We start from the raw sequence: 27,011 nt of genomic DNA, 5'->3' as shown, positions 1-27,011 counted from the left end.
CCTCCCTGTCCATCATCAACTCCCAGAGTCCACCCAAACTCACGTCCATCGAGTCGGTGATGCCATCCAACCATCTCATCCTCTGTCGTCCCTTTCTCCTCCTGCCCCCAATCCCTCCCGGCATCAGGGTCTTTTCCAACGAATCAACTCTTCGCATCAGGTGGCCAAAGTATTGGAGTTTCAGCTTCAGCATCAGTCCTTCCAATGAACGCCCAGCACTGATCTCCTTTAGGATGGACTGGTTGGATCTCCTTGAAGTCCAAGGGACTCTCAAGAGTCTTCTCCAACACCACAGTTCAAAAGCATCAATTCTTCAGTGCTCAGCTTTCTTCACAGGCCAACTCTCACAGTACATTAAGGGGTTAAAAAATACTGATTTGAATACTGGACCACACCTTCAGAAATTTGGATATAATTAGTCTGTATTCAAGACCTGGCATCAACATTAAAAAAAAAAAAAAAAAGCTTCAAGGAAGTTTTGATGTACAGCCAGAATTGAGAAGCCCTTTTTAATCCTCCTGCTTGCTTGTGCAGTAATAATCATTGTTAAGTTGATCTATAATAATGTGGACCTCTGCTTCTCCTGTTAACTAGCATCTCTCTTTTTCATGGAGCCAGATTTGTTACCACAACTCTAGCACCATCTTATTGTTCTGCCCATATTATTTTAGTATATCATTTGTGGATTCACTGATTCACAATACTCCTTCCTTGTTATCAGTGTGCTTTCATCTGGGCTATATATACTGATAATGCTTACCTAATTCCAAAAGCCAGTGTACACACTGATAAGCAATAAGGATTGTCTAACATATACCTATCCAACCAGTCCATTCTGAAGGAGATCAGCCCTGGGATTTCTTTGGAAGGAATGATGCTAAAGCTGAAACTCCAGTACTTTGGCCACCTCATGAGAAGAGTTGACTCATTGGAAAAGACTCTGATGCTGGGAGGGATTGGGGGCAGGAGGAGAAGGGGACGACAGAGGATGAGATAGCTGGATGGCATCACTGACTCAATGGATGTGAGTTTGAGTGAACTCTGGGAGTTGGTGATGAACAGGGAGGCCTGGCGTGCTGGGATTCATGGGGTCACAAAGAGTCGGACACGACTGAGCGACTGAACTGAACTGAACTGAACATATACAAACTGATTCTCCAGTGGTGTCAGTATAGGAAGTTATAGAATTTAGCTAGGAATTTCTACTTCTCCCAATTAGGCTTTTTGTTTTTCAGAATATATAACATGTTCACCAGTGTTCGCAGAAATTCTTCAGTGCTTCCTCTGGGGAGATACATTTATCATTATAGCTTTAACTTCTATTATATGGATAAGTTCTCTTTTATATCATTTTCAATTACTCCTTAATCACTATGACTCTTCATTGGAAACCCATAAAAATTGACAAAATGGTCACAATCCTGGAAATGTATACTTCGTAATATATTTCATAACACTGGATTTTAGGGCTAGTCTTATGGGCCTTAAGCTTCCATATTTATTATTTTGGTTTTCTTCTCTAAGCTAGCCATCTGCTTTTTATATATATCTTATATCATTGACATCTTTGTTCAGTATCACTTGTCATTCTTGGCCAGAAAAATTGGAGTTGTGCCAACTTGGCTAGTTTCTTGAATCTCAGATGTTTCAAATGACATACATATCATGTGTGTCTTATGCCACCTTAGCCAGGGTATTATCATAATAATCATTATCCTGAGGGAATTTGAACTCCCCTCTGGTAATTCACAAACTCTCCTGGGAATGTTCAAAGGGAGCCATGGACTGGTCTTCTAGAATAGTATGTGAGTCTGTACCTTTTCCTTCATCTCTACCTCACTAGAACATCTCCTTTCTCTGACAACAGCAAAATGTGAAAAGTTCAGGGAAATGGGGCATGTGAATTGAGGTATGAGTATTCAATGTCCTTACCTCTTCATTTTGTGCTGGTGCCACACGGAAGGCAGTGATACTGTTGCTGATGCTCTTGTGTCCCTACCAACCCTGCCAAGACCAGATACTAAGAGAGCCGAAGGCTACACCCAGAATAAATTCACCCCCTACCCAGGTGGCTCAGAGGTAAAGAATCCACCTGCAAAGCAGGAGATGCGAGTGTGATCCCTGGGTCAGGAAGATCCCCAGAGAAGGAAATGCAACCCACTCCATTGTTCTTGCCTGGGAAATCCCTTGGACAGAGGAGCCTGGTGGGCTACAGTCCATGGGGTCACAAAGAGTCAGATACAACTTAGTGACTAAAACAACAACTCCCCAATCCAGTTAAATTATTTTTCACTACTGCAAAAAGCACCAGAACCAGTGTAACTACACTGTGCACTCTCGGTATTGTAGTTTTTTCAGTTTTCACTTGTTCTTACATTCATTTCAGACTTTAACTCTGGGGGAGATTGGTGGGACAAATCCCTGAGAGAAATTTACTATGCTGTTATATTACATAGAACTGCCCCCCTCCTTTTAAAAACTCATTCTATTTAAACTAGTTTTGTGCCTCCACTGTCTTTCCTTAGAAAGCTATTTTCCAGAGAGGTGTGGGACTCTCATCTCTGCACCCTACTAGAAGTCATACTTCACCGATTCTCCAGACATTTTAGGGTTTTAGTGTCAACATATTAATAGCTTGACTTGTGATAGGACCCCAAATACACACTCCCCTCATTAAAAAGCCTTTGCCATTCTTACAAATCTTCCCTTTCGACCAAGCATCTTGCTATGGAAAAATAGAGAACTGAATAGTTCTTTAATATTACTGTAAGACTGCATTCCCAGGATGCAGATATTTTCAGTTGACCATCAGACAGTTATTTAGTATCTACCATGTACTAGGCACTGTGTTAAGCGGTGGGACTAGAGCAGGGGGCAAGACAGATAGTATTTGCCTATAATCTCGTGGGTAAGTAAACTTGAAACAAAGGAAATTGGTACATGATCAAAAGAGGAATTACAGGGACTTCTATGGGAAGCTAATCTAGCAGAGGATATCAAGGAAAATTTGTTTTCTAAAGAAGTTTTAGACTTAAGTTTAGAGACTTATAGGGGTCAGAAGAGCAGAGGAAGAGTTTTTCAAACAGAGAAACACTAGGGCCTAAAGATGACTTGAGAAAGTATTTGTTGCATTACAGATGTGGTTCTCAGCCCTGGCTGAACCTTAAAATCACTTGGATCCCTTCTGAAAATACAAATGCCTAGACTTCACCTCACAAAAGTGATTCAAAATCTCCGAAGGTGTGGCTCTAACAACAGTATTTAAAAAGCTCCACACACAATTCCATTGGGTTGGCCAAAAAGTTCGTTTGAGTTTTTCCATAAGATGGCACAAAAACCCAAATGAACTTTTTGGCCAACCCAATAATATGAAGCTGGAATTGAGAACCATTGTATTGAGGTCATAAAATGAAACCATATGGATGGAGCAAAGAAAGTAAGGAGAATGGTAAGTCATGGGGCCAGAAAGGGTGGATCGCAGCTGGTCCTATTGCGAGCCCTTTTGTGAGTAAAAGGATTTAGTACTCATCTCTCAGTTCAGTCCAGTTCAGTCTCTCAGTCATGTCCGACTCTTTGCGACCCCATGAACTTCAGCATGCCAGGCCTCCCTGTCCATCACCAACACTCGGAGAACTCATGTCCATCGAGTTGGTGATGCCTTCCAGCCATCTCATCCTCTGTCGTCCTCTTCCCCTCCTGCCCTCAATCCCTGCCAGCATCAGGGCCTTTTCCAAGGAGTCAACTCTTCACATGAGGTGGCCAAAGTACTGGAGTTTCAGCTTTAGCATCAGTCCTTCCAAAGAACACCCAGGACTGATCTCCTTTAGAATGGACTGGTTGGATCTCCTTGCAGTCCAAGGGACTCTCAAGAGTCTTCTCCAACACCACAGTTCAAAAGCATCAATTCTTTGGTACTCAGCTTTCTTTATAGTCCAACTCTCACATCCATACATGACCACAGGAAAAACCATAGCCTTGACTAGATGGACCTTTGTTGGCAAAGTAATGTCTCTGCTTTTGAATATGCTATCTAGGTTGGTCATAACTTTCCTTCCAAGGAGTAAGCGTCTTTTAATTTCATGGCTGCACTGACCATCTGCAGTGATTTTGAAGCCCCCAAAAATAAGTCTGACACTGTTTCCACTGTTTCCCCATCTATTTCCCATGAAGTGATGGGACTAGATGCCATGATCTTCGTTTTCTGAATGTTCAGCTTTAAGCCAACTTTTTCACCCTGCACTTTCACTTTCATCAAGAGGCTTTTTAGTTCCTCTTCACTTTCTGCCATAAGGGTGGTGTCATCTGCATATCTGAGGTTATTGATATTTCTCCCGGCAATCTTGATTCCAGCTTGTGCTTCTTCTAGCCCAGCGTTTCTCATGATGTACACTGCATATAAATTAAATAAGCAGGGTGACAATATACAGCCTTGATGTACTCCTTTTCCTATTTGGACCCAGTCTGTTGTTCCATGTTCAGTTCTAACTGTTGCTTCCTGACCTGCATATAGGTTTCTCAAGAGGCAAGTCAGGTGGTCTGGTATTCCCATCTCTCAGAATTTTCCACAGTTTGCTGTGATCCACACAGTCAAAGGCTTTGGCATAGTCAATAAAGCAGAAATAGATGTTTTTCTGGAACTCTCTTCCTTTTTCCATGATCCAGTGGATGTTGGCAATTTGATATTTGGTTCCTCTGCCTTTTCTAAAACCAGCTTGAACATCTGGAACTTCACAGTTCACATACTATTGAGGCCTGGCTTGGAGAATTTTGAGCATTACTTTACTAGCGTGTGAGATGAGTGCAATTGTGTGGTAGTTTGAGCGTTCTTTGGCATTACCTTTCTTATGGATTGGAATGAAAACTGGCCTTTTCCAGTCCTGTGGCCACTGCTGAGTTTTCCAAATTTGCTGGCATATTGAGTGCAGCACTTTCACAGCATCATCTTTCAGGATTTGAAATAGCTCCACTGGAATTCCATCACCTCCACTAGCTTTGTTCGCAGTGATGCTTCCTAAAGCCCACTTGACTTCACATTCCAGGATGTCTGGCTCTAGGTGAGTGATCACACCATCATGATTATCTGAGTCGTGAAGATCTTTTTTTTACAGTTCATCTCTGTATTCTTGCCACTTCCTGTTAATATCTTCTGCTTCTGTTGCTACTGATGCTGCTAAGTCGCTTCAGTCGTGTCTGACTCTGTGCGACCCCATAGACGGCAGCCCACCAGGCTCCCCCGTCCCTGGGATTCTCCAGGCAAGAACACTAGAGTGGGTTGCCATTTCCTTTTCCAATGCATGAAAGTGAAAAGTGAAAATGAAGTCACTCAGTCGTGTCTGACCCTCAGCGACCCCATGGACTGCAGCCTACCAGGCTCCTTTGCCCATGGGATTTTCCAGGCAAGAGAACTGGAGTGGGTGCCATCGCCTTCTCCATCTGCTTCTGTTAGGTCCATACAATTTCTGTCCTTTATTGAGCCCATCTTTGCATGAAATGTCCCCTTTGTATCTCTAATTTTCTTGAAGAGATCTCTAGTCTTTCCCATTCTGTTGTTTTCCTCTATTTCTTTGCACTGATCACTGAGGAAGGCTTTCTTATCTCTCCTTGCTATTCTTTGGAACTCTGCATTCAGATACTTATATCTTTCCTTTTCTCCTTTGACTTTCACTTCTCTTCTTTTCACAGCTATTTGTAAGGCCTCCCCAGACAGCCATTTTGCTTTTTTGCATTTCTTTTCCATGGGGATGGTCTTGATCCCTGTCTCCTGTACAATGTCATGAACCTCCATCCATAGTTCATCAAGCACTCTATCTATCAGATCTAGTCCCTTAAATCTATTTCTCACTTCCACAGTATAATCATAAGGGATTTGATTTAGGTCATACCTGAATGGACTGGAAGAAACACAAGCTGGAGTCAAGATTGCCGGGAGAAATATCAATAACCTCAGATATGCAGATGACACCACCCTTATGGCAGAAAGTGAAGAGGAACTAAAAAGCCTCTTGATGAAAGTGAAAGTGCAGGGTGAAAAAGTTGGCTTAAAGCTCAACATTCAGAAAACGAAGATCATGGCATCTGGTCCCACCACTTCATGGGAAATAGATGGGGAAACAGTGGAAACAGTGTCAGACTTATTTTTGGGGGCTTCAAAATCACTGCAGATGTTGACTGCAGCCATGAAATTAAAAGACGCTTACTCCTTGGAAGGAAAGTTATGACCAACCTGGATAGCATATTCAAAAGCAGAGACATTACTTTGCCAACAAAGGTCCATCTAGTCAGGGCTATGGTTTTTCCTGTGGTCATGTATGGATGTAAGAGTTGGACTGTGAAGAAGGCTGAGCACCGAAGAATTGATGCTTTTGAACTGTGGTGTTGGAGAAGACTCTTGAGAGTCCCTTGGACTGCACGGAGATCCAACTAGTCCATTCTGAAGGAGATCAGCCCTGGGATTTCTTTGGAAGGACTGATGCTAAAGCTGAAACTCCAGTACTTTGGCCACCTCATGTGAAGAGTTGACTCATTGGAAAAGACTCTGATGCTGGGAGGGATTGGGGGCAGGAGGAGAAGGGGACGTCAGAGGATGAGATGGCTGGATGGCATCACTGACTCAATGGACGTGAGTCTGAGTGAACTCCGGGAGTTGGTGATGGACAGGGAGGCCTGGTGTGCTGCGATTCATGGGGTTGCAAAGAGTCGAACACGACTGAGCAACTGATCTGATCTGATCTTATCTGAATGGTTTAGTGGTTTTCCCTACTTTCTTCAATTTAAGTCTGAATTTGGTAATAAGGAGTTCATGATCTGAGCCACAGTCAGCTCCCGGTCTTGTTTTTGCTGACTGTATAGAGCTTATCCATCTTTGGCTGCAAAGAATATAATCAATCTGATTTTGGTGTTGACCATCTGGTGATGTCCATGTGTAGAGTCTTCTCTTGTGTTTTTGGAAGAGGGTGTTTGCTATGACCAGTGTGTTCTCTTGGCAAAGCTCTATTAACCTTTGCCCTGCTTCATTACGTATTCCAAGGCCAAATTTGCCAGTTACCCCAGGTGTTCCTTGACTTCCTACTTTTGCATTCCAGTCCCCTATAATGAAAAGGACATATTTTGGGGTGTTAGTTCTAAAAGGTCTTGTACTCATCTCTAAGGCCAATAAAAGTGAAAGTCGCTCAGTTGTGTCTGACTGTTTGCAAACCCATGGACTATACAGTCCATGGAATTCTCCAGGCCAGAATACTGGACTGGGTAGCCTTTCCCTTCTCCAGGCCATCTTCCCAACCCAGGGATCGAACCCAGGTATCCCACATTGCAGATGGATTCTTTACAGCTGAGCCACAAGGGAAGCCCACAAGGCCAATGGGAGTCATTTAATAGAAGGAGGGATAAGACCACAGGGCTGCTTTGTAGAGACTTGATTGAATGAGATAAAATTGTTGCCAAGAGAATGTTATAAAAGAGAGATTGTAATATACTAGGATTAGAATGTTGGCAGTAGAAAAAGAGAGATGCATAGTGACTGGTAGTAATATCAAATGCTGCATAAAGGTCATACAAGAAAATTATCCTTTAGATTTGAGACATGAAAACTACTGGAGACCTGGAGGGTTTCTGTAGATGCCCAGACTGGCAGGTCATCATGCTGAGTATTCAGCTCAAGTGTTATATTTGGATCTGAGGTTCTCAGCTATCTTCAGACACAAATGAAGCTATACACAAATAAACAAAGAAAAAAATTCTACTAGTCAAAGATTGCTTTTCCTTTCTACAAGAAAGACCAAAGCCAACAAGTGAGACACTCAAAACAAAACAAAAACAAGCTGTGATATTGTAACAAAACCATTTTATTTGTTCCCATTTCAGAACCATGTATATTGGGGACAATACTTGTCACTTATTGATTCTGGTGTGACATAGTAATACTCATTGAAACTTGATATTCTATGCCTGCTGCTGCTGCTGCTAAGTCACTTCAGTCGTGTCCAACTCTGTGTGACCCCACAGACGGCAGCCCACCAGGCTCCCCCATCCCTGGGATTCTCCAGGCAAGAACACTGGAGTGGGTTGCCATTTCCTTCTCCAATGCAGGAAAGTGAAAAGTGAAAGTGAAGTCGCTCAGTCGTGTCCGACCCTCAGTGACTCCATGGACTCCAGCCTTCCCGGCTCCTCCATCCATGGGATTTTCCAGGCAAGAGTACTGGAGTGGGGTGCCATTGCCTGAGACCTTAAATAGTACCTTTTCCTATCTCATTGTTCTCAGCTGGATTTCTGTCCCTTGTGCTTTCTTTTATTTCTCTACTCCAAACAGAGCAGTGAACATTTCTGTTGAACTCATTATTGACGGCCACTATAGTATACTTTCTTGAGGCATCTCAGAAGTTATAGCATGACTTTAAAAGTAGACAGCCTTTTCAGAGACCCAAATATCCCTCACTTCCTTCACTTCCAAAGGGGAAGATTTCCATTTTCTTTGATTGAGGCCAGCAAAAAGAGGAACTTTTTCAAGCTCAAGTGTACATGGACATCGTAACCAGTTAATATATCCAGTATCACTGCCTAGTATCAATAGTATCAGTACTTAAGTCCAAGTCTTAATACGACTTCATTCCAAACCTTTTTGGTGATTGTCCACTTTGGAGCCCTATATATTCATATATCCACTTCAATATTTGAGAGAATTCTGCTGATAAAACTTAATCGTTTCTTCCTCCTTCATTTTTCAAAAATATAATTGTATAAACCATCAGAACTAGTAATACAGTATTATCAGTACATAAATACATAAAAGCATGAGCAGAACAGTTGATGAAGCCGTCATATTCACATCAACTTCAGTGGTTCAAGAGGATGAGGATTACTAGTTACTTATTTTCCCACGGCTCCTTATAACCCATTCCCCTAATAAATCCCCAATTTAGACCTAGATTAGACCTCTGAGTTAGGTCAATAGGGATTATTGTAATAATATAAACATTCTTTACATCTCTTCTATGGTATCTGTGTAAGCAGAACACATTTTTTTTCCAAATGATTAATAAGGTTTAGCCAGTTGGTGATACAGACATTGTTTCCTAATCCCCACATTTTAGAAAGGCCTCTAGAACAGATCAGGAAGATCTCCTGGAGAAGGAAATGGCAACCCACTCCAGTATTCTTGCATGCAAAATCCCATGAATGGAAGAGCCTGTTGGGCTACAGTCCATGGGGTCCCAAAGAGTCGGACACAACTGAGCGACTTCTCTAGAACAGGCACTTATTTTGGAACAATTTCAATTTAGATTTGCCTAGTCAATCTAGTATTTCAATTTGCCATCTGTTATGCCTTTTATTTTCCACTTTGACAAAAATCACGTCATCTGTGAACACTAGTAGTTCTAGGTAACTCATACTACCTAACTGCTTATCTATTTAGTGTTGAAAAGTTCCTCTTTAAATGAATAAATCTTCAATGGGCAGAAAAATCCTTTATTATTATCCTCATCAGTGAATGTTATATGATAATTGGAAGTAGTAACACTGACTTAGCCAGTGTAACCCATGGAAAACCATAACATTCCAGCAAGTAGTCTGATGACTCTTGAAGGCAAGATAGAGGGCATTTGCTCAGTGATTATGTTAATACACGGAATTTAAAAAACTTCTGTATTTCTTTTTACTGTTACTCTTGGACAGACATTTAGCAATAGCAGTTAGAATGGAAAAGCTACATTCTAACTATATGAATACCTAAAGCATTAATCTCTCCTCACATAGTCCTTCTAGAGCATTGTTGAAATTGTCTTGTCAGTGAACATTCGATGTGCCAAATCACTAACACACACACCTCAGTCTTTCCACAAGGAGAACCTCTTTGGTTGTGTCCTGAGTTGATTCTTCAGTATGTTTTCACACATCTCAGATCAAAGCCAGGAGATCTTGGGATTTCTTAAGATGTTACAGTATAATATCTAATAGGAGTCTCAGGGGAAAGAATGAAGAAAACCTGAGGAAGAAAATTGTTCAAACAATAATACAAGATAGGGGCTTCCCTGATGGCTCAGTGGTGAAGGATCTGCCTGCCAGCGTAGGAGACACGAGTTCGATCCCTGGTCTGGGAAGATCCTACATGCCAGAGAGCAAATAAGCACATGCTCCACAACTACTGAGCTTGTATTTTAGAGCCCAGGAGCTGCAACCTCTAATGCCCATGTGCCCTGCACTCTGTGCTCCGCAACAAGAGAAGCCCGCAATGAGAAGCCTGCACACCAACGTCTAGAGAGTAGCCCCTGCTTGCCGCAACTAGAGAAAAGCCTGTGCAGCAATGAAAAACCCAGCAGAGCCAAGAAATAAATAAATAAATTCTTAAAAAAATAATACAAGATAGTTTCTCAAAGATAAATGATCTGGAATCTGGAGATTGACATATGAGTAAGTGCCTAACATACTTGAATAAAAAATGCACCTAAAACTATTGTTATGAAATTTCAGTTTAGCCAAGATGAAGAAAAATCTTAAAGGCTTCCAGAGAAATAAAACAGATGACTAAGGCTGCAAAATCAGATTATAATCAGATTTTTCATTGATTATACTGTATACCAGAAAAATGTAAGTTATGCCTTCAATTTTATTGTTTAAAGAAAATTATTTGCAACCTAGGGAAATGGCTAGAATCATCATTGATGATAGCTGTTTTTATTATTATATTTTAAAATTTTCATCTATATTGCATTATTTAAAAGATGGAAGCATACTACTTTTACAAAACTAAAAAAAGCCATTTAAAATTGATCATATATCTACTTCACACACACACACAAATCTCTAAGTTCCCAGAACAGAAATTGTGCAGGTCACATTTTGCTGCAACCATGCTATGAGATTATATGTTAAAAATAAAAGAAGGAAACAATGGATATGTATATGTAAAAAGATGAATTTATATTCCTACCTCACACCTAAACAAAAATAACTCAAAATAGAGACTAGATCTAAGTGTAACAGCTACAACTGTAAAATCTTTAGAAGAAAATGTAAGAGAAAATCTTTGTCACTTTTCGTTTCAGCAGCATTTTCTTAGATACAGCCCCCAAAACACAGTCAACAAAAGAAAAGAAAAATTAGATTTGATCAATACTAAACATTTTTGCTTTTCATAAAGACACAATTAAGGAAAAGAAAAAAAAGTCAATGTGCTGGGAGAAAATATTTACAAATCATATATTGTATACTCAATAACTATAAGTATATAAAATACACCTAGATAAATTATTAAGAAATATTTAAGGTATACATGAAAAAAACTTTACTGAAGATTCAAGTAAATGAGAGAATAAAGCATGTTCCTGATGATAAGAATTTAAATGATGTCTCCATAAACTAGTCTATAAATTTAGTATTTATTGTTGTTGTTGTTCAGTTGCTAAGTCGTGTGTGACTGTTTGTGACCCTGTGGGCTGCAGCACACCAGTCTTCCCTGTCCTTCACTATTTCCCAGAGTTTGCTCAAACTCATGTCCATTGAGTTGATGAAATCATCCAATCATCTCATCCTCTGTCACCCTCTTCTCCTCCTGCCCTCCATCTTTCCCAGCATCAGGGTCTTTGCCAGTGAGTCACTTCTTTGCATCAAGTGTCCAAAGTATTGGAACTTCAGTTTCAGCATCAGTCCTTGCAATGTATATTCAGGGTTGATTTCCTTTAGAATTAACTGCTTTGATCTCCTTGCTGTCTAAGGAACTCTTAAGAGTCTTCTCCAGCACTGTAGTTTGAAATCATCAATACTTCAGTGCTCAGCCTTCTTTATGGTCCAGCTCTCACATCCATACATGACTACGGGAAAAACCATAGCTTTGACTATATGGACCTTTGTTGGCAAAGTGATGTTTCTGCTTTTTAATATGCTGTCTAGGTTTGTCATAGCTTTTCTTCCAAAGAGCAAGTGTCTTTTAATTTCATGGCTGCAGTCACTGTCCTGAGTGATTTGGAGCACAAGAAAAGAAAGCCTGTCACTGTTTTCATCTTTCCCCCCATCTATTTGCCATGAAGTGATGGAACTGGATGCCATGATCTTAGTTTTTTGAATGTTGAGTTTTAAGCCAACTTTTTCACTCTCCTCTTTCACTTTCATCAAGAGGCTCTTGAGTTCCTCTTCATTTTCTGCCATTAGGGTGGTATGCAATTTAGTATAATTCTAATCAAATGCCAAAAGAAATTCTAGGAGAAATTTAACAAGTACAATTAAAAATTTTTCTGAAAGTGGGGACTTCCCTGGTGGTCCAGGGGTTGACTCCACACTTCCACTGCAGAGGACACGATACTAGGTATGGAAACTAAGATCTCACATGCAGCACAGTGTGACCAAAAACAAAAAAGTTGATCTGTAATGGCCTATATAGAAAAAATATATATAAAAAAGAGTGGATAAATGTGTATGTGTAAGTAATTACTTTCCTGTACATCTGAAACTAATGCAACATTGTAAATCAACTATACTCCAATAAAATAAATAAAAAATCAAAGTTGTTTTGAAAAGTAAATAAGTAAATAAGAGGAACCACTGGATAGATTCACTTAATTAGATATAGAAAAGCTCTATGCTATTAATATATAGCTGAGCCATCTGTAATAGATTAAAAGTGTGATAGCTCCTTTACTGCTGTGATTTGCTAAGATAATATTGACTATTTTTGCTGATTGTAAAGGATCCGCTTGCCAATGCAAGAGATGCGAGTTTGATCCCTGGGTTGGAAAGATCCCCTGGAGCAGGAAATGGCAACCCACTCTAGTATTTTTGCCTCCATGGACAGAGGAGCCTGGCAGGGTACAGTCCATGGGGTTGCAAAGAGTTGACGTGACTGAGAAAGCACGCAGTTTTGCTGGAGCCAAATGATGCTGCTGAAGCGGCCATCTGTCAAAGGCATTGATACTGCTGCTAGTGCTTGCTGGTAGAGTTCCATGACGATGATACCCACAATCAAGAGAACTAGTAACTTATTTTACTTAGCATAATATCCTGTCTATTAATGTTGATGCAAATGGCAAGATTTCATTCTTTTTATGGCCGAGTAATATTCCATTGTATGTATGTACTACATATTTTTTATCCATTTATTTGTTGATGGAAATTTATGTTGCTTCCATATCTTGGCTGCTGTAAATAATGCTGCAGTGAACATAGGGGTCATATATATTTTCAAATTAGTGTTTTTGTTTTCTTCAAATAAACACAAAGGAGTTGAGTTACTGGTTTGAAGTAATATAATTTGAAAGTCAACTATACTTCAATTTAAAAGAGAGAGAAAGAAAACTGGCCTTGCACAAAAGATTCTCTCACTTTCTAGCAAGAGCCACAGGTGACTGCGTTCACTCTCACCATTTTATCTACTCATTGTTTCTCTCTCTTTTACAGCAGCTTCATCTTTCTAGGACTTGGCAGCTAGGACTGCTATAGTAAGACTGCCCACTCTTCTACCAGCCCATTGTCCTTGAATCACACTTATGCACCTTGATAATATTTTCACACAAGAGGTGTTCTTCTCTTGCAGTCTCTTCCATCCTGATAGTCCTGTCTCATCTGGAGTGGTCCATCTGAAGTGGGCCTGAATTCTAGCAAGAACTTAGTTTAGGCTCAAACCATGACCTTTACATGAAACAAGTTTAATTTTTGTCCCATGAATCATTTGACCATCTCCTGTCTCAGTTCAGTTCAGTTGCTCAGTCATGTCCGACTCTTTGCGACCCCATGAACCGCAGCACGCCAAGCCTCCCTGTCCATCACCAACTCCCGGAGTCCCCCCAAAACCATGTCTATTGAGTTGGTGATGCCACCCAACCATCTCATCCTCTGTTGTCCCCTTCTCCTCCTGCCCTCAATCTTTCCCAGCATCAGGGGCTTTTCAAATGAGTCAGCTCTTTGCATGAGGTGGCCAAAGTATTGAAGTTTCAGCTTCAAAATCAGTCCTACCAATGAACACCCAGGACTGATCTCCTTTAGGATGGACTGGTTGGATCTCCTTGAAGTCCAAGAGACTCTCAAGAGTCGTCTCTAGCACCACAGTTCAGAAGCATCAATTCTTCGGCACTCAGCTTTCCTTATAGTCCAACTCTCACATCCATACATGACCACTGGAAAAACCATAGCCTTGACTAGACAGACCTTTGTTGCCAAAGTAATATCTCTGCTTCTGAATATGCTAACTAGGTTGGTCATAACTTCCTTACCAGAAGTAAGTGTCTTTTAATTTTATGGCGGCAATCACCATCTGCAGTGATTTTAGAGCCCAGATAAATAAAGTCAGCCACTGTTTCCACTGTTTCCCCATCTATTTTCCATGAAGTGATAAGACTGGATGCCATGAAGTTAGTGTCCTGAATGTTGAGCTTTAAGCCAACTTTTTCACTCTCCTTTTTCACTTTCAAAAAGAGGCTCTTCAGTTCCTCTTCACTTTCTGCCATAAGGGTGGTGTCATAAGGGTGCATATCTGAGGTTGTTGATATTTCTCCTGGTAATCTTCATTCCAGCTTGTGCTACTTCCAGTCCAACATTTCTCATGATGTACTCTGCATATAAGTTAAATAAGCAGGGTGACAATATACAGCTTTGACGTACTCCTTTTCCTATTTGGAACCAGTCTGTTGTTCCATGTCCAGTTCTAACTGTTGCTTCCTGACCTGCATGCAGGTTTCTCAAGAGGCAGGTCAGGTGGTCTGGTATTCCCATCTCTTTCAGAATTTTCCACAGTTTATTGTGATACACACAGTCAAAGGCTTTGGCATAGTCAATAAAGCAGAAATAGATGCTTTTCTGGAAATCTCTGTCTATATACATCTATTTCCAACATAAGTCTATGTCATTCTCTTAAATATAATTTGGTTTTTGGACCTAAGTGAAATATGGACACTGCTTCTGAAAAACATTAAGAACTGAAATTACAGTGCAATTTTAACCTTCTTAGGACCATATTCTTACTTTACGAGTTTAGCAACTGTCTTACTAGATCACCAGTTTATCTCTGGAGACATAGCAGGAATCAGTAAAACAGCTGACTGAACAACAACAGCTAACAACAAAACAGTTTCAAATTCTCAAGTAAGATTGCTCTATACTAATTTATTTTATTAAGATACCCCTTCACCAGAGAAATAAAAGGGATTAAGGATGACTTAGAGACAAAGAAAAGAAACCCAATGACATAAAAGTAAAATAAAGATTAAAAGTAGGATAAAATTGATGATCTGTGAGGCACATTTACGGACATACATAGGAAACAGCATCTTTACAAGAGCAGGAGATAGATTTCAAATTTAGATACAAATGTGTAGGTTGAGCCAGTGATGAAACTTAATTATCTATAGAAGCATCTTTTTGAGTAAAGTTTTAAAGCACTATATTGATTTAAACATTTTAAAAAGTAATGCACACACATAGAGCACAGCACGATAGGGTAAATAGCGACAAAATTTCCACGTCTTCCTTCTACCTATCCAGAGATAGAATACACCGATATGGAAGTGCTAATAACACTGTTTTAGCTGAGAAGACCAGGAAATGCTTTTATTTTTTCTTGTAATTCTTCTACTGTACTCTATCCCTCTCTACTCACTGATCCGATCCTCTCCTAGATCGTTGTCTCCCTTATTGACTTCTAAGTCTGATTTCATGAATTTTCCATCTCTTTTGGTTACTAAAATGAATTCACCATTATTTTTAATACTGAATCCTGTTTATTTAAAAACTTCAACCTTATTATTTTTCCCTTGATCCCAAGGGCAGGCAAGATTCTTGGTTTTAGGGCCAACACATTATAACTTGGTGGTGATACCAGTGATTCTGGGACCAGATTCCATGAATTTGTATCCTGTTCCGCCACTTGAAAATTATGGGCCCACTGGCAGGTCACACCTCTTGCCTCAGTCCTCATTTTCTGAGCAGGGATAATAGAAGTACTTACTGTGTAGGACTGCTGTGAGGATTAAATGAGCTTTTCATGTGAAGCACTCGGAGCATAACTAAGATGTTATTAAAGCTATCTGTTAGCCATTTTTACCATTATTGGAGTGAATAATGGGGTTTCTCTCTCTCACAGCTCTCCTTGTCTCCTCTGTCTTTATTTTTATATTTAAAATAGTATTTATTTTATTTTTGGCTGCCCTGCGTCTTCATCGCTGTGTGAGCTTTCTCTAGTTGTGGCAAGTCGAGGCGACTCTCTAGTTGTGGAGTGCAGGCTTCCATTGCAGTGGCTCCATTGTTGTGGAGAACAGGCTCTGGGGCGCGTGGGCTCGGTAGCTAACGCTCCTGGGCTCTAGAGCACCGGCCCAATAGTTGCGGCACAAGGGCTTAGTCTTCCGCTGCATGTGGGATCTTCCCAGACCAGGGATCGAACCCGTGTCTCCTGCATTGGCAGGCGGACTCTTTACCACTAAGCCACCAGGGAGGCTTCTCTGAGGTTGTGGTGGTGAACTGGGAAAATAGTTTTCTCTTTTGTCTGCCCACAGCATGACCTCTTGTCCTCTTTCTGGCGGTCACTCACTTCCGACCTAGTTTGCTGGGAAGGATTTCCACAGTAATGAAGAAGAATAATGGGCTATTGTAGCGGGCCAGTCAGGAGGTGAAGGTGGATGGGAAAAATAGTGTGATGAGTCAAAACTTTCATCCTTTTGAACTAGTGTTGAAGGTCATTTTGGGGGGCACACAAGGGTAAGCAGGAATTGGACTCTGCCAAGAAAATGCTAAAAACAGTTTTCAACCAAACTGCCCTTTTCTCTTCCATCTACCCACACAATTGTATTGGTTGTTTCCCCCTCAAGAGATTTCAGTTACATGAATATACTCATGAAATATCACTTACCACACGGTGCCACTTGACACTGGACTGTAGAACGTGGAGATTACTTACTAGTCAAAGAGAAGAGAGAGACTCATTAAAATGTATTTGTCAATGTATGGTAAAAACCACTACAATAATGTAAAGTAATTAGCCTCCAATTAAAATAAACAAATTAATTTTAAAGAGAGAGAGAATGAACTCTTACCACCTGTTGGAACATATCCCCAAATCTAAAGCTTTGTATAACCTTAATGGCAAAGCCCAATAAAGATAGTGCATGAAGACACACACACACACACACACAGGAAAACTTCAGACAAATTCATCACAAATTTTACTGAACGCTTAACTAAAGATTAGCCAAAGAGCCATATTAAAAGTATAATCAAGTGGTATTTATTTCAAACATACAAGAATGGTGATATTAAAGAGAACATAAAATATAATTCTCGACTTTATTAAAAAATTACACGATAATTTTTATTAAGGCAAAATTCTGATAAAATTTTAAATCAATTCTTGATAACAATTCCTTAATAAAATAGATGTGTGTCATTCTCTTAAAGTGACATATAAACACAAAAGCCAGAGCCAGGTGTAATAGAGAGATAATTAGAAGCATTCTCAATTAAAGAACAAGACAAAGATGACCATTATTACTACTATCATTTGCCATTTCTGGACATTCCATCCAGTATTATTGAAAAATAGAAAGAAATAAGTATATTAAAATTGGAAAGAAAAAGACTGTATTATCTTTTAATTCTTTATCTCATGGGAAAGTACACGAGTGCCTTTTAAATGTGTCTATATCAGAATGATTTAACTAGCATTGAAGTTATGGATGACTGAAGTGTTTGGTAAATACTCTAATAAAACTTTTAGAACATGGTATGTTTTGTTTGCTTGTTTAAGGGGGTAGCCCTTTGATCATTACTTTCATTTCTTCTAATTGTTCTATTTAAATGTTCTGGGTCTTCTGTGCTTCTTTTTAAAAAATAATGTCTTTATTTTAGAATAATTTTAGATTTACAGAAAAGTTGAAAAAATAGCATAAAAATAAACTCAAAATGGATTAAAGATCTAAATGTAAGACCAGAAACTATAAAACTCCTAAAGGAGAACATAGGCAAAACACTCTCTGACATACATCACAGCAGGATCCTCTATGACCCACCTCCCAGAATATTGGAAATAAAAACAAAAATAAACAAATGGGACCTAATTAACCTTAAAAGCTTCTGCACATCAAAGGAAACTATTAGCAAGGTGAAAAGACAGCCTTCAGAATGGGAGAAAATAATAGCAAATGAAGCAACTGACAAACAACTAATCTCAAAAATATACAAGCAACTCCTACAGCTCAACTCCAGAAAAATAAATGACCCAATCAAAAAATGGGCCAAAGAACTAAATAGACATTTCTCCAAAGAAGACATACAGATGGCTAATAAACACATCAAAAGATGCTCAACATCACTCATTATCAGAGAAATGCAAATCAAAACCACTATGAGGTACCATTTCACACCAGTCAGAATGGCTGCGATCCAAAAGTCTACAAATAATAAATGCTGGAGAGGGTGTGGAGAAAAGGGAACCCTCTTACACTGTTGGTGGGAATGCAAACTAGTACAGCCACTATGGAGAACAGTGTGGAGATTCCTTAAAAAACTGGAAATAGAACTGCCCTATGATCCAGCAATCCCACTGCTGGGCATACACACTGAGGAAACCAGAAGGGAAAGAGACACGTGTACCCCAATGTTCATCACAGCAGTGTTTGTAATAGCCAGGACATGGAAGCAGCCTAGATGTCCATCAGCAGATGAATGGATAAGAAAGCTGTGGTACATATACACAATGGAGTATTACTCAGCCATTAAAAAGAATACATTTGAATCAGTTCTAATGAGGTGGATGAAACTGGAGCCTATTATACAGAGTGAAGTAAGCCAGAAGGAAAAACACCAATACAGTATACTAACGCATATATATGGAGTTTAGAAAGAGGGTAACAATAACCTGGTGTACGAGACAGCAAAAGAGACACTGATGTATAGAACAGTCTTATGGACTCTGTGGGAGAAGGAGAGGGTGGGATGATTTGGGAGAATGGCATTGAAACATGTAAAATATCATGTATGAAACGAGATGCCAGTCCAGGTTCTATGCACGATACTGGATGCTTGGGGCTAGTGCACTGGGACGACCCAGAGGGATGGTATGGGGAGGGAGGAGGGAGGAGGGTTCAGGATGGGGAACACATGTATACCTGTGGTGGATTCATTTTGATATTTGGCAAAACTAATACAATTATGTAAAGTTTAAAAATAAAATAAAATTTAAAAAAATGAAAAAAAAAAAGAAGATAGGAAAAGAACTAATTAAATTTAAACTTTATACTTAAAAAGCTGAATATATATATTTTTAAGGTCAATAAAATCAAGATGTCTGCCCTTTCTATTTCTATGCAATATTAACCTAAGAGCCCTAGCGAGTGTATGAAGACAATAAATAATAAATATTGGAAAGAAAAAAAATAGCATAGAGTTTTCATGTACCCCTCACCTTATTTCCCCTAATGTTATCATCTTACATAACCATGGCACATCTGTAAAAACTGAAAAGTTAATAAAAGTACAACTTTATTAACTAAACTGTAGACTTTGTCTACTAAAGTCCTTTTCCTGTTCCAGGATTCAATTCAGGATCCCACATTGCATTTAATAGTTATTTCTCCTTCATTTCCTCTATTTTGTGATTATTTTGTAATCTTTCCTTGTTCATGAATTTGACTATTTTGGAAGGTACCTGGTCAGATGTTTTGGAATGCCCCTCAAGTTTGCATTTATCTGATATTTTATCAACATTTCATTGGAGATATAGGTTTTTTTTCTTTGTTTTTTTTTTTTTTGGAAAATATCACAGAAGTGAAGTGTTCTTCTTATCAGAAAGTATCAGATTTTGAGTTTATTCACTAGTTGTACTGTTTTTCCTTTATCAAATTCAAGGATGCAGCTTCATCTTTATGTATGCCTTCTTTCCTCCATCTTCCTTGGATTTACTGTGAGGTTCTTTTTCTAACTTCTTGTGGATTCTTGATTCAATTATTTCCATCCTTCCTAGTTTATAATTCTAAGTATGTAAAGCTTTGGATTTTTCTCTGCATGCTCTTTCAGCCGTATGTTATAGATTCTAATATGTAGGGCTATCAAGATTCTGTAACTTCTGTATTAATTTCTCTTTAACCTAAGAGTTGTTTAAATAGAATATCTTATATGGCAAATGATAGGAACTTTTTGTTTCCTAAATTTATTACTAACTTATTTTTTTTTTTTGCATTGTGATCAGAGAATATTTCTGCTGTTTCTACATTTTGGAATTTATACAGAAATTTCTAGCTTAACATATGGTTATCTTTTATGAGTATTCCTTTTTGTGGGCACTAGGGAAAAAAAGATACATTCTTTGCATTCAGGGCTAGAGATTAAAGTTTCTCTCTCTCATCCACACACGTATATACACACTTACCTTTGTCTTCAACATAGCCTAAATTCTTACTTGCTTTAATAATCCTTGAGGACATGCCGACAGAGGTGACTTAAAGCCTTCTGCTACTAATGCTGTAAAAGAGTATTTTGTATTAGTACATAAACCAGTATGTGTTCCTAGAGCTTTGTTTTGCTTTATAAATTTTGATACTACTATGTTATATGGTATTTCAGTTCAGTTCAGTTGCTCAGTTGTGTCCGACTCTTTGTGACCCCATGAACTGCAGCACGCCAAGCTTCCCTGTCCATCACCAACTCCCAGAGTCCACCCAAACCCATGTCCATTGAGTCAGTGATGCAATGCAACCATCTCATCCTCTGTCGTCCCTTTCTCTTCCTGCCCTTAATCTTTCCCAGCATCAGGGTCTTCTCAAATGAGTCAGCTCTTTGCATCAGGTGGCCACAGTATTGGAGTTTCAGCTTCAACATCAGTCCTCCCAATGAACACCCAGGACTGATCTCCTTTAGGATGGACTGGTTGGATCTCCTTGCAGTCCAAGAGACTCTCAAGACTCTTCTCCAACACCACAGTCCAAAAGCATCAGTTCTTCAGTGCTCAGCTTTCTTTATAGTCCAACTCTCACATCCATACGTGACCACTGGAAAAACCATAGCCTTGACTAGACAGACTTTTGTTGACAAAGTAATGTCTCTGCTTTTGAATATGTTGTCTAGATTGGTCATAACTTTCCAAGGAGTAAGCATCTTTTAATTTCATGGCTGCAATCACCATCTGCAGTGATTTTGGAGCCCAGAAAAATAGTCAGCCACTATTTCCACTGTTTCCCCATCTATTTGCCATGAAGTCATGGGACCGGATGCCATGATCTTAGTCTTCTGAATGTTGAGCTTTAAGCCAACTTTTTCCCTCTCCTCTTTGACTTTCATCAAGAAGCTCTTTAGTTCTTCTTCACTTTCTGCCATAAAGGTGGTGTCATAAGGGTGCGTATCTGAGGTTATTGATATTTCTCCCATCAATTTATATCATTTTAATTTTCAATTGCTGTGTAACAAGTTACCACAAACGTAATAATAATAATAAACACCCATTTATTATTTCACATTTTCTGCTGGTCAAGGTCAGGCAGTGCTTAGGGTCTCACATGGCTAGAATCAAGGTGTCAGTATGAACTTCCATCTCACTTGAGATTCAGGATCTTCTTCCAAGGTCATTAAGTTGTTGGCAGAGTTCAATTCCTTGAGGCTGAAAAACTGAAGATCCTTCCCTCTTGCTGGCTCTGTCTGAGGGCATTTTTCAGCTTCTAGAAACTGTCTGCAGTTTGTGTACTTTGTGTACTTTGCCCCATTTTTGAGTTATTTTGCTTTTTAAATGTTTCTAGTAGGTAGAATATTGCTGGGTTTCATGTAACTTTAGCCAGATTCCTTTCTCTGTGATGCAAAAGTAGGAAGTCAAGAGATCCCTGGAATAACAGGCAAATTTGGTCTTGGAGTACAGAATGAAGCATGGCAAAGGCTAATAGAGTTTTGCCAAGAGAATGCATTGGTCATAGCAAACACCCTCTTCCAACAACACAAGAGAAGATTCTACACATGGACATCACCAGATAGTCAACACTGAAATCAGATTGACTATATTATTTGCAGCCAAAGATGGAGAAGCTTTATACAGTCAGCAAAAACAAGACCAGGAGCTGACTGTGGCTCAGATCATGAACTCCTTATTGCCAAATTCAGACTTAAATTGAAGAAAGTAGGAAAACCACTAGACCATTCAGGTATGACCTAAATCAAATCCCTTATGACTATATAGTGGAAGTGACAAATAGATTCAAGAGATTAGATCTGATAGACAGAGTACCTGAAGAACTATGGACGGAGGTTTGTGACACTGTACAGGAGGCAATGATCAAGACCATTCTGAAGAAAAAGACATGCAAAAAGGTAAAATGTTTGTCTGAGGAGGCCTTACAAATAGCTGTGAAAACAAGAAAAGTGAAAGTCAAAGGAGAAAAGGAAAGATATACCCATTTGAATGCAGAGTTCGAAAGAATAACAAGGAGAGATAAGAAAGCCTGCCTCAGTGATCAATGCAAAGAAATAGAGGAAAACAATAGAATGGGAAAGACTAGAGATCTCGTCAAGAAAAATCAGAGATACCAAGGGAACATTTCATGCAAAGATGGGCACAATAAAGGACAGAAATTGTATGGATCTAACAGAAGCAGAAGATATTAAGAAGTGGCAAGAATACACAGAACTGTACAAAAAAGATCTTCATGACCCAGATAATCATGATGGTGTGATCACTCACCTAGAGCCAGACATCTTGGAATGTGGAGTCAAGTGGGCCTTAGAAAGCATCGCTACAAACAAAGCTAGTAGAGGTGATGGAATTCCAGTTGAACTATTTCAAATCCTGAACGATGATGCTGTGAAAGTGCTGCACTCAATATGCCAGCAAATCTGGAAAGCTCAGCAGTGGCCACAGGACTGGAAAAGGTCAATTTTCATTCCAGTCCCAAAGAAAGGCAATGTCAAAGAGTGCTCAAACTACCGCACATTCCACTCATTTCACACGCTAGTAAAGTAATGCTCAAAATTCTCTAAGCCAGGCCTCAACAGTATGTTAACTGTGAACTTCCAGATGTCCAAGCTGGTTTTAGAAAAGGCAAAGGAACCAGATATCAAATTGTCAACATCTGTTAGATCATTGAAATAGCAAGAGAGTTGCAGAAAAACATCTACTTCTGCTTTATCGACTATGCCATAGCCTTTTGACTGTTGGATCACAACAAACTGTGGAAAATTCTTAAAGAGAAGTGAATACCAGACCACCTCACCTGCCTCCTGAGAAATATGTATGCAGGTCAGGAAGCAACAGTTAGAACTGGACATGGAACAACAGACTACCTCCAGATCAAGAAAAGAGTATATCAAGGCTGTACATTGTCACCCTGCTTATTTATGTAGAGTATATCATGAGAAATGCTAGAATGGATGAAATACAAGCTGGAATCAAGATTGCAGGGAGAAATATCAATAACCTCAGATATGCAGATGACACCACCCTCATGGTAGAAGGTGAAGAAGAACTAAAGAGCGTCTTGATGAAAGTGAAAGAGGAGAATGAAAAAGTTGGCTTAAAGCTCAACATTCAGAAAAGTAAGATCATGACATCTGGTCCCATCACTTCATGGCAAATAGATGGGGAAACAGTGGAAACAGTGACAGGCTTTATTTTGGTGGTGATGGGGGGGGTGTTCCAAAATCATTGCAGATGGTGACTACAGCCATGAAATAAAAGATGCTTACTCCTTGGAAGGAAATTTATGACCAACCTAGACAGCATATTAAAAAGCAAAGACATTACTTTGCCAACAAAAGTCCATCTAGTCAAAGCTATGGTTTTTACAGTAGTCATGTATAGATGTGAGAGTTGGACTATAAATAAAGCTGACTGCTGAAGAATTGATGCTTTTGAACTGTGGCATTAGAGAAGACTCTTGAGAGTCCCTTGGACTGCAAGGAGATCCAACCAGTGCATCCTAAAGGAGATTAGTCCTGAATACTCATTGGAAGGAATGATGTTGAAGCTGAAACCCCAATACTTTGGCCACCTGATGGAAAGAACTGACTAACTGGAAAAGACCCTGATGCTGCGAAAGACAGAAGGCAGAAGTAGAAGGGGACGACAGAGGATGAGATGTTTGGATGGCATCACTGGCTCAATGGATATGAGTCTTAGTAAACTCCGGGAGTTGGTGATGAACAGGAGGCGTGGTGCACTGCAGTTCATGGGCTTGCAAAGAGTTGAACACCACTGAGCAACTGAACTGAACTGAACAGAGTAGATTTTGGTCTTAATTTTGTTAAAATTTTATGCTGTTTTTCGGTTGCTTTTGCTACTTTTAAGTCCTTTAATGCTTGGTATTTTTTCCCTTTCTTTGTGTGTGTGTGTGTGTGTGTGTGTGTGTGATATGGTGTGTTTTGGGGTATTTCTTTAAATATGAAAGGTTATATTCCTGTTTTGATTATCATTAAGATGACTATAATTTTTTTGTAATGTATTTATTTCTCAAAACTTTATAGACTGAATCTGTCGATTCCAGCTGTGAACAAAGATGAAGTTTCTTTATTTATATTTCCTCCCTTCCCTCGTTCTCTATATGATTTTAGTTGATTAAATCACTTAGTGAAAAATTTATGCCTTTTTGTATATATTACTTGATGACCTATTAATTCTCAAATATAAATAATAAAGAAATCAAGGTACTTACATTTTCTTATTTCCTAATTTTCATGGGTGATTAGTTATATAATTTTTATGCTTACAAGGTTTAAATATTTACATTCAGTTCTGTAAAAACAATCCCCATTTTCTTTTAAATAGATTCAGTGAGCACTGCTTCTCTAGCATCTCTTTGAGCTGAAGTTTATTTTCTATTAGTCTCTTGAAGAAGGGAATCACATTCCTTGAGTTCTTTCTTGTTAAAAGCCATTTCTCACACTCACTCTGATTGTTTTTTTCAAACATTCCATATTTACTAAATGTGTATTACCAGTTTACTGTATCAAAGTCTTAGCTTTAGCAAAAGTTTCCCCTTTAAAATTCTCACAGGATTGAATACAAATGTGAAGGAATTTTAGAACAGATCTAGAATTTTTCCTGCGATACAAGTTTTGCTATTCTGGGTTTTTACATGTGCAAGGTTTATTTTAATAAATAAACTGTGACTGACATTTAAAAAATTGATCTTTAAACTACTTAGTCTTGAGCGTTTCACCACCTGATGAATTTTTCTGTTTCCTGACTCCTTGAAATCCAGCTTCATTGAGAAAAGTAAATGTTTTATGGAAAGGAACTCAATTATAGAGCTTGAGTGCTTGAGGTGAGTCTAAATTTTGATGGTGTAAACTGCCATAAGTTAGTATAAGTACTCGAGATGCCTGTGAGGCAAGAGAGATGTGGTCAAGATGGTGGGAAAGAAGATAGATATGGAGTCAGGAGATTAACAAAAATAAACTCTTCCAAATGGCAAATTTGTTAAGAACTTTAGAAGAGGGCTCATTGTGAGGTTAAATTATAATATATTCATAATTTTTTCAAGAGAACAAAAACTAAGAAAAGTAATCAAGGTTAGAAAGAAGACAGGCTTTTGACTGAAGGATCAATAGAAGAAAAAACACTTAACTTATGTGTAACTTCTTTGCAATTGATAGCAGGCAGGTAGTGAAGAGAAAGTCCAGTGTTTTACCTCTTAGACAAAGGAATCCTTTGAGATGTTGTTGCTCGTCATGACAACAATATATTTCAAAGATTCCATTTTGGAATGGACATGGTTCTTGCCTAGAAAGTACTGATATGCCCAAATGGCTGGTAATGCTCACTGTCACTCCCAGGGAGGGAAGCCTCTGGTTCCTATGTTATCAGCACTTAAGGTAGCTCTGCAAACCAACAGCTTGTTAGCCAGTGGACAAAGGATATGAGTAGAAAATTCACAGAAGAGGAAAAGTGAATGGTCAATATAGATTACAAGATGCTTAATCTTCCTCAAAGTCACAGAAATGCAAACCAGTAAAGTACCATTTCACAACAAATAAGTAAAAATAAAAACTAAAAGCAAGTAAAATTTAAAAACTGATTATTTAAATATTGGCAAAGATCAAAGAAACTGGAACTTTCTCACACCACTGGAGGAAGTACAAATGACATAGCTACTTTGTAGAGTGATTTTCACATTTTAGAAAAATTGAAAAACTGCATGCCAGAATTTTCATTTGTTGGTCCATAGACAGAAATGTTCGTGGAATCTGCAAACTTGGAGGCACGGGGAGGGATATTCACTGCAGCATTATTTTTATGACAAATTTAAGATATATTTTACATTCCATAAAATTTACCATTTAAAAGTGTACAACTCAGTAGTTTTAATTATAATTACAGATCTGTACAACCATCAGCACTACCTATGCAGCTATAACTATGAGAGATATAAATCTGGTCTGAAGTTGTCTTTAGATGTCTTCATCTGATTTTGATATCAGGGCCTCATTGCATTAGTCAGTCATGTTCAATCCTCTTCTACTTTTTTTAAAAGAGTTTATAAAATTGGTGTAAAATTATCTTTAAACATTTGGTAGAACTTGAGATCAGCCCTGGGTGTTCTTTGGAAGGAATGATGCTAAAGCTGAAACTCCAGTACTTTGGGCACCTCATGCAAAGAGTTGACTCATTGGAAAAGACTCTGATGCTGGGAGGGATTGGGGGCAGGAGCAGAAGGGGACGACAGAGGATGAGATGGCTGGATGGCATCACCGACTCGATGGACATGAGTTTGAGTGAACTCTGAGAGTTTGTGATGGACAGGGAGGCCTGGCGTGCTGCGATTCATGGGGTCGCAAAGAGTCGGACACGACTGAGCAACTGAACTGAACTGAACTGAACCATTAAAGCAATTTGGTTCTGACATTCTTTTATAGGAAGGTTTTTGACTATTAATTTAATCTTTTGTTATAGTTCTGTTCCATTTTTTCCTACTTTTTGAGTCAGTTTTGACGGTGTGTGTCTCTATAAATCTCTCCATTTCATATGTTATATAATCTGATGGAAATTATTCAGAGCATTCCCTTATGATCTTTTCAATTTTGGAAAGGTTTTTCTTCATTTTTAAAGCATAATTTTGCCAGATATAAAA

At 38.9% G+C, this 27,011-nt stretch overlaps 1 protein-coding gene across 3 annotated transcripts in view; it reads right to left on the bottom strand.

The window, feature by feature from the left end:
• MROH9 (maestro heat like repeat family member 9) overlaps nt 1-25,534 on the bottom strand; it is a 150,504-nt gene extending 124,970 nt beyond the window's left edge. For 2 of the 3 annotated variants that reach the window (XM_059875703.1, XM_059875702.1), the window contains exons 1-2: nt 20,336-25,533; nt 16,823-16,869 (exon numbers count right to left, since the gene is read on the bottom strand). In XM_059875703.1, coding sequence (XP_059731686.1) covers nt 16,823-16,869; nt 20,336-20,390 — 102 coding nt within the window. In that variant the 5' untranslated portion in view covers nt 20,391-25,533. Of the gene's footprint in view, nt 1-16,822; nt 16,870-20,335 lie in introns of all 3 variants that reach the window. The other variant, XR_009490841.1, reaches the window with a different exon arrangement.
• Nucleotides 25,535-27,011: the final 1,477 nt, after the last annotated feature.

The sequence above is a fragment of the Bos taurus genome, chromosome 16, assembly GCF_002263795.3.
Source record: "Bos taurus isolate L1 Dominette 01449 registration number 42190680 breed Hereford chromosome 16, ARS-UCD2.0, whole genome shotgun sequence".
Taxonomy (NCBI): domain Eukaryota; kingdom Metazoa; phylum Chordata; class Mammalia; order Artiodactyla; family Bovidae; genus Bos; species Bos taurus.
This window is presented reverse-complemented; position numbering and strand designations above follow the sequence as displayed.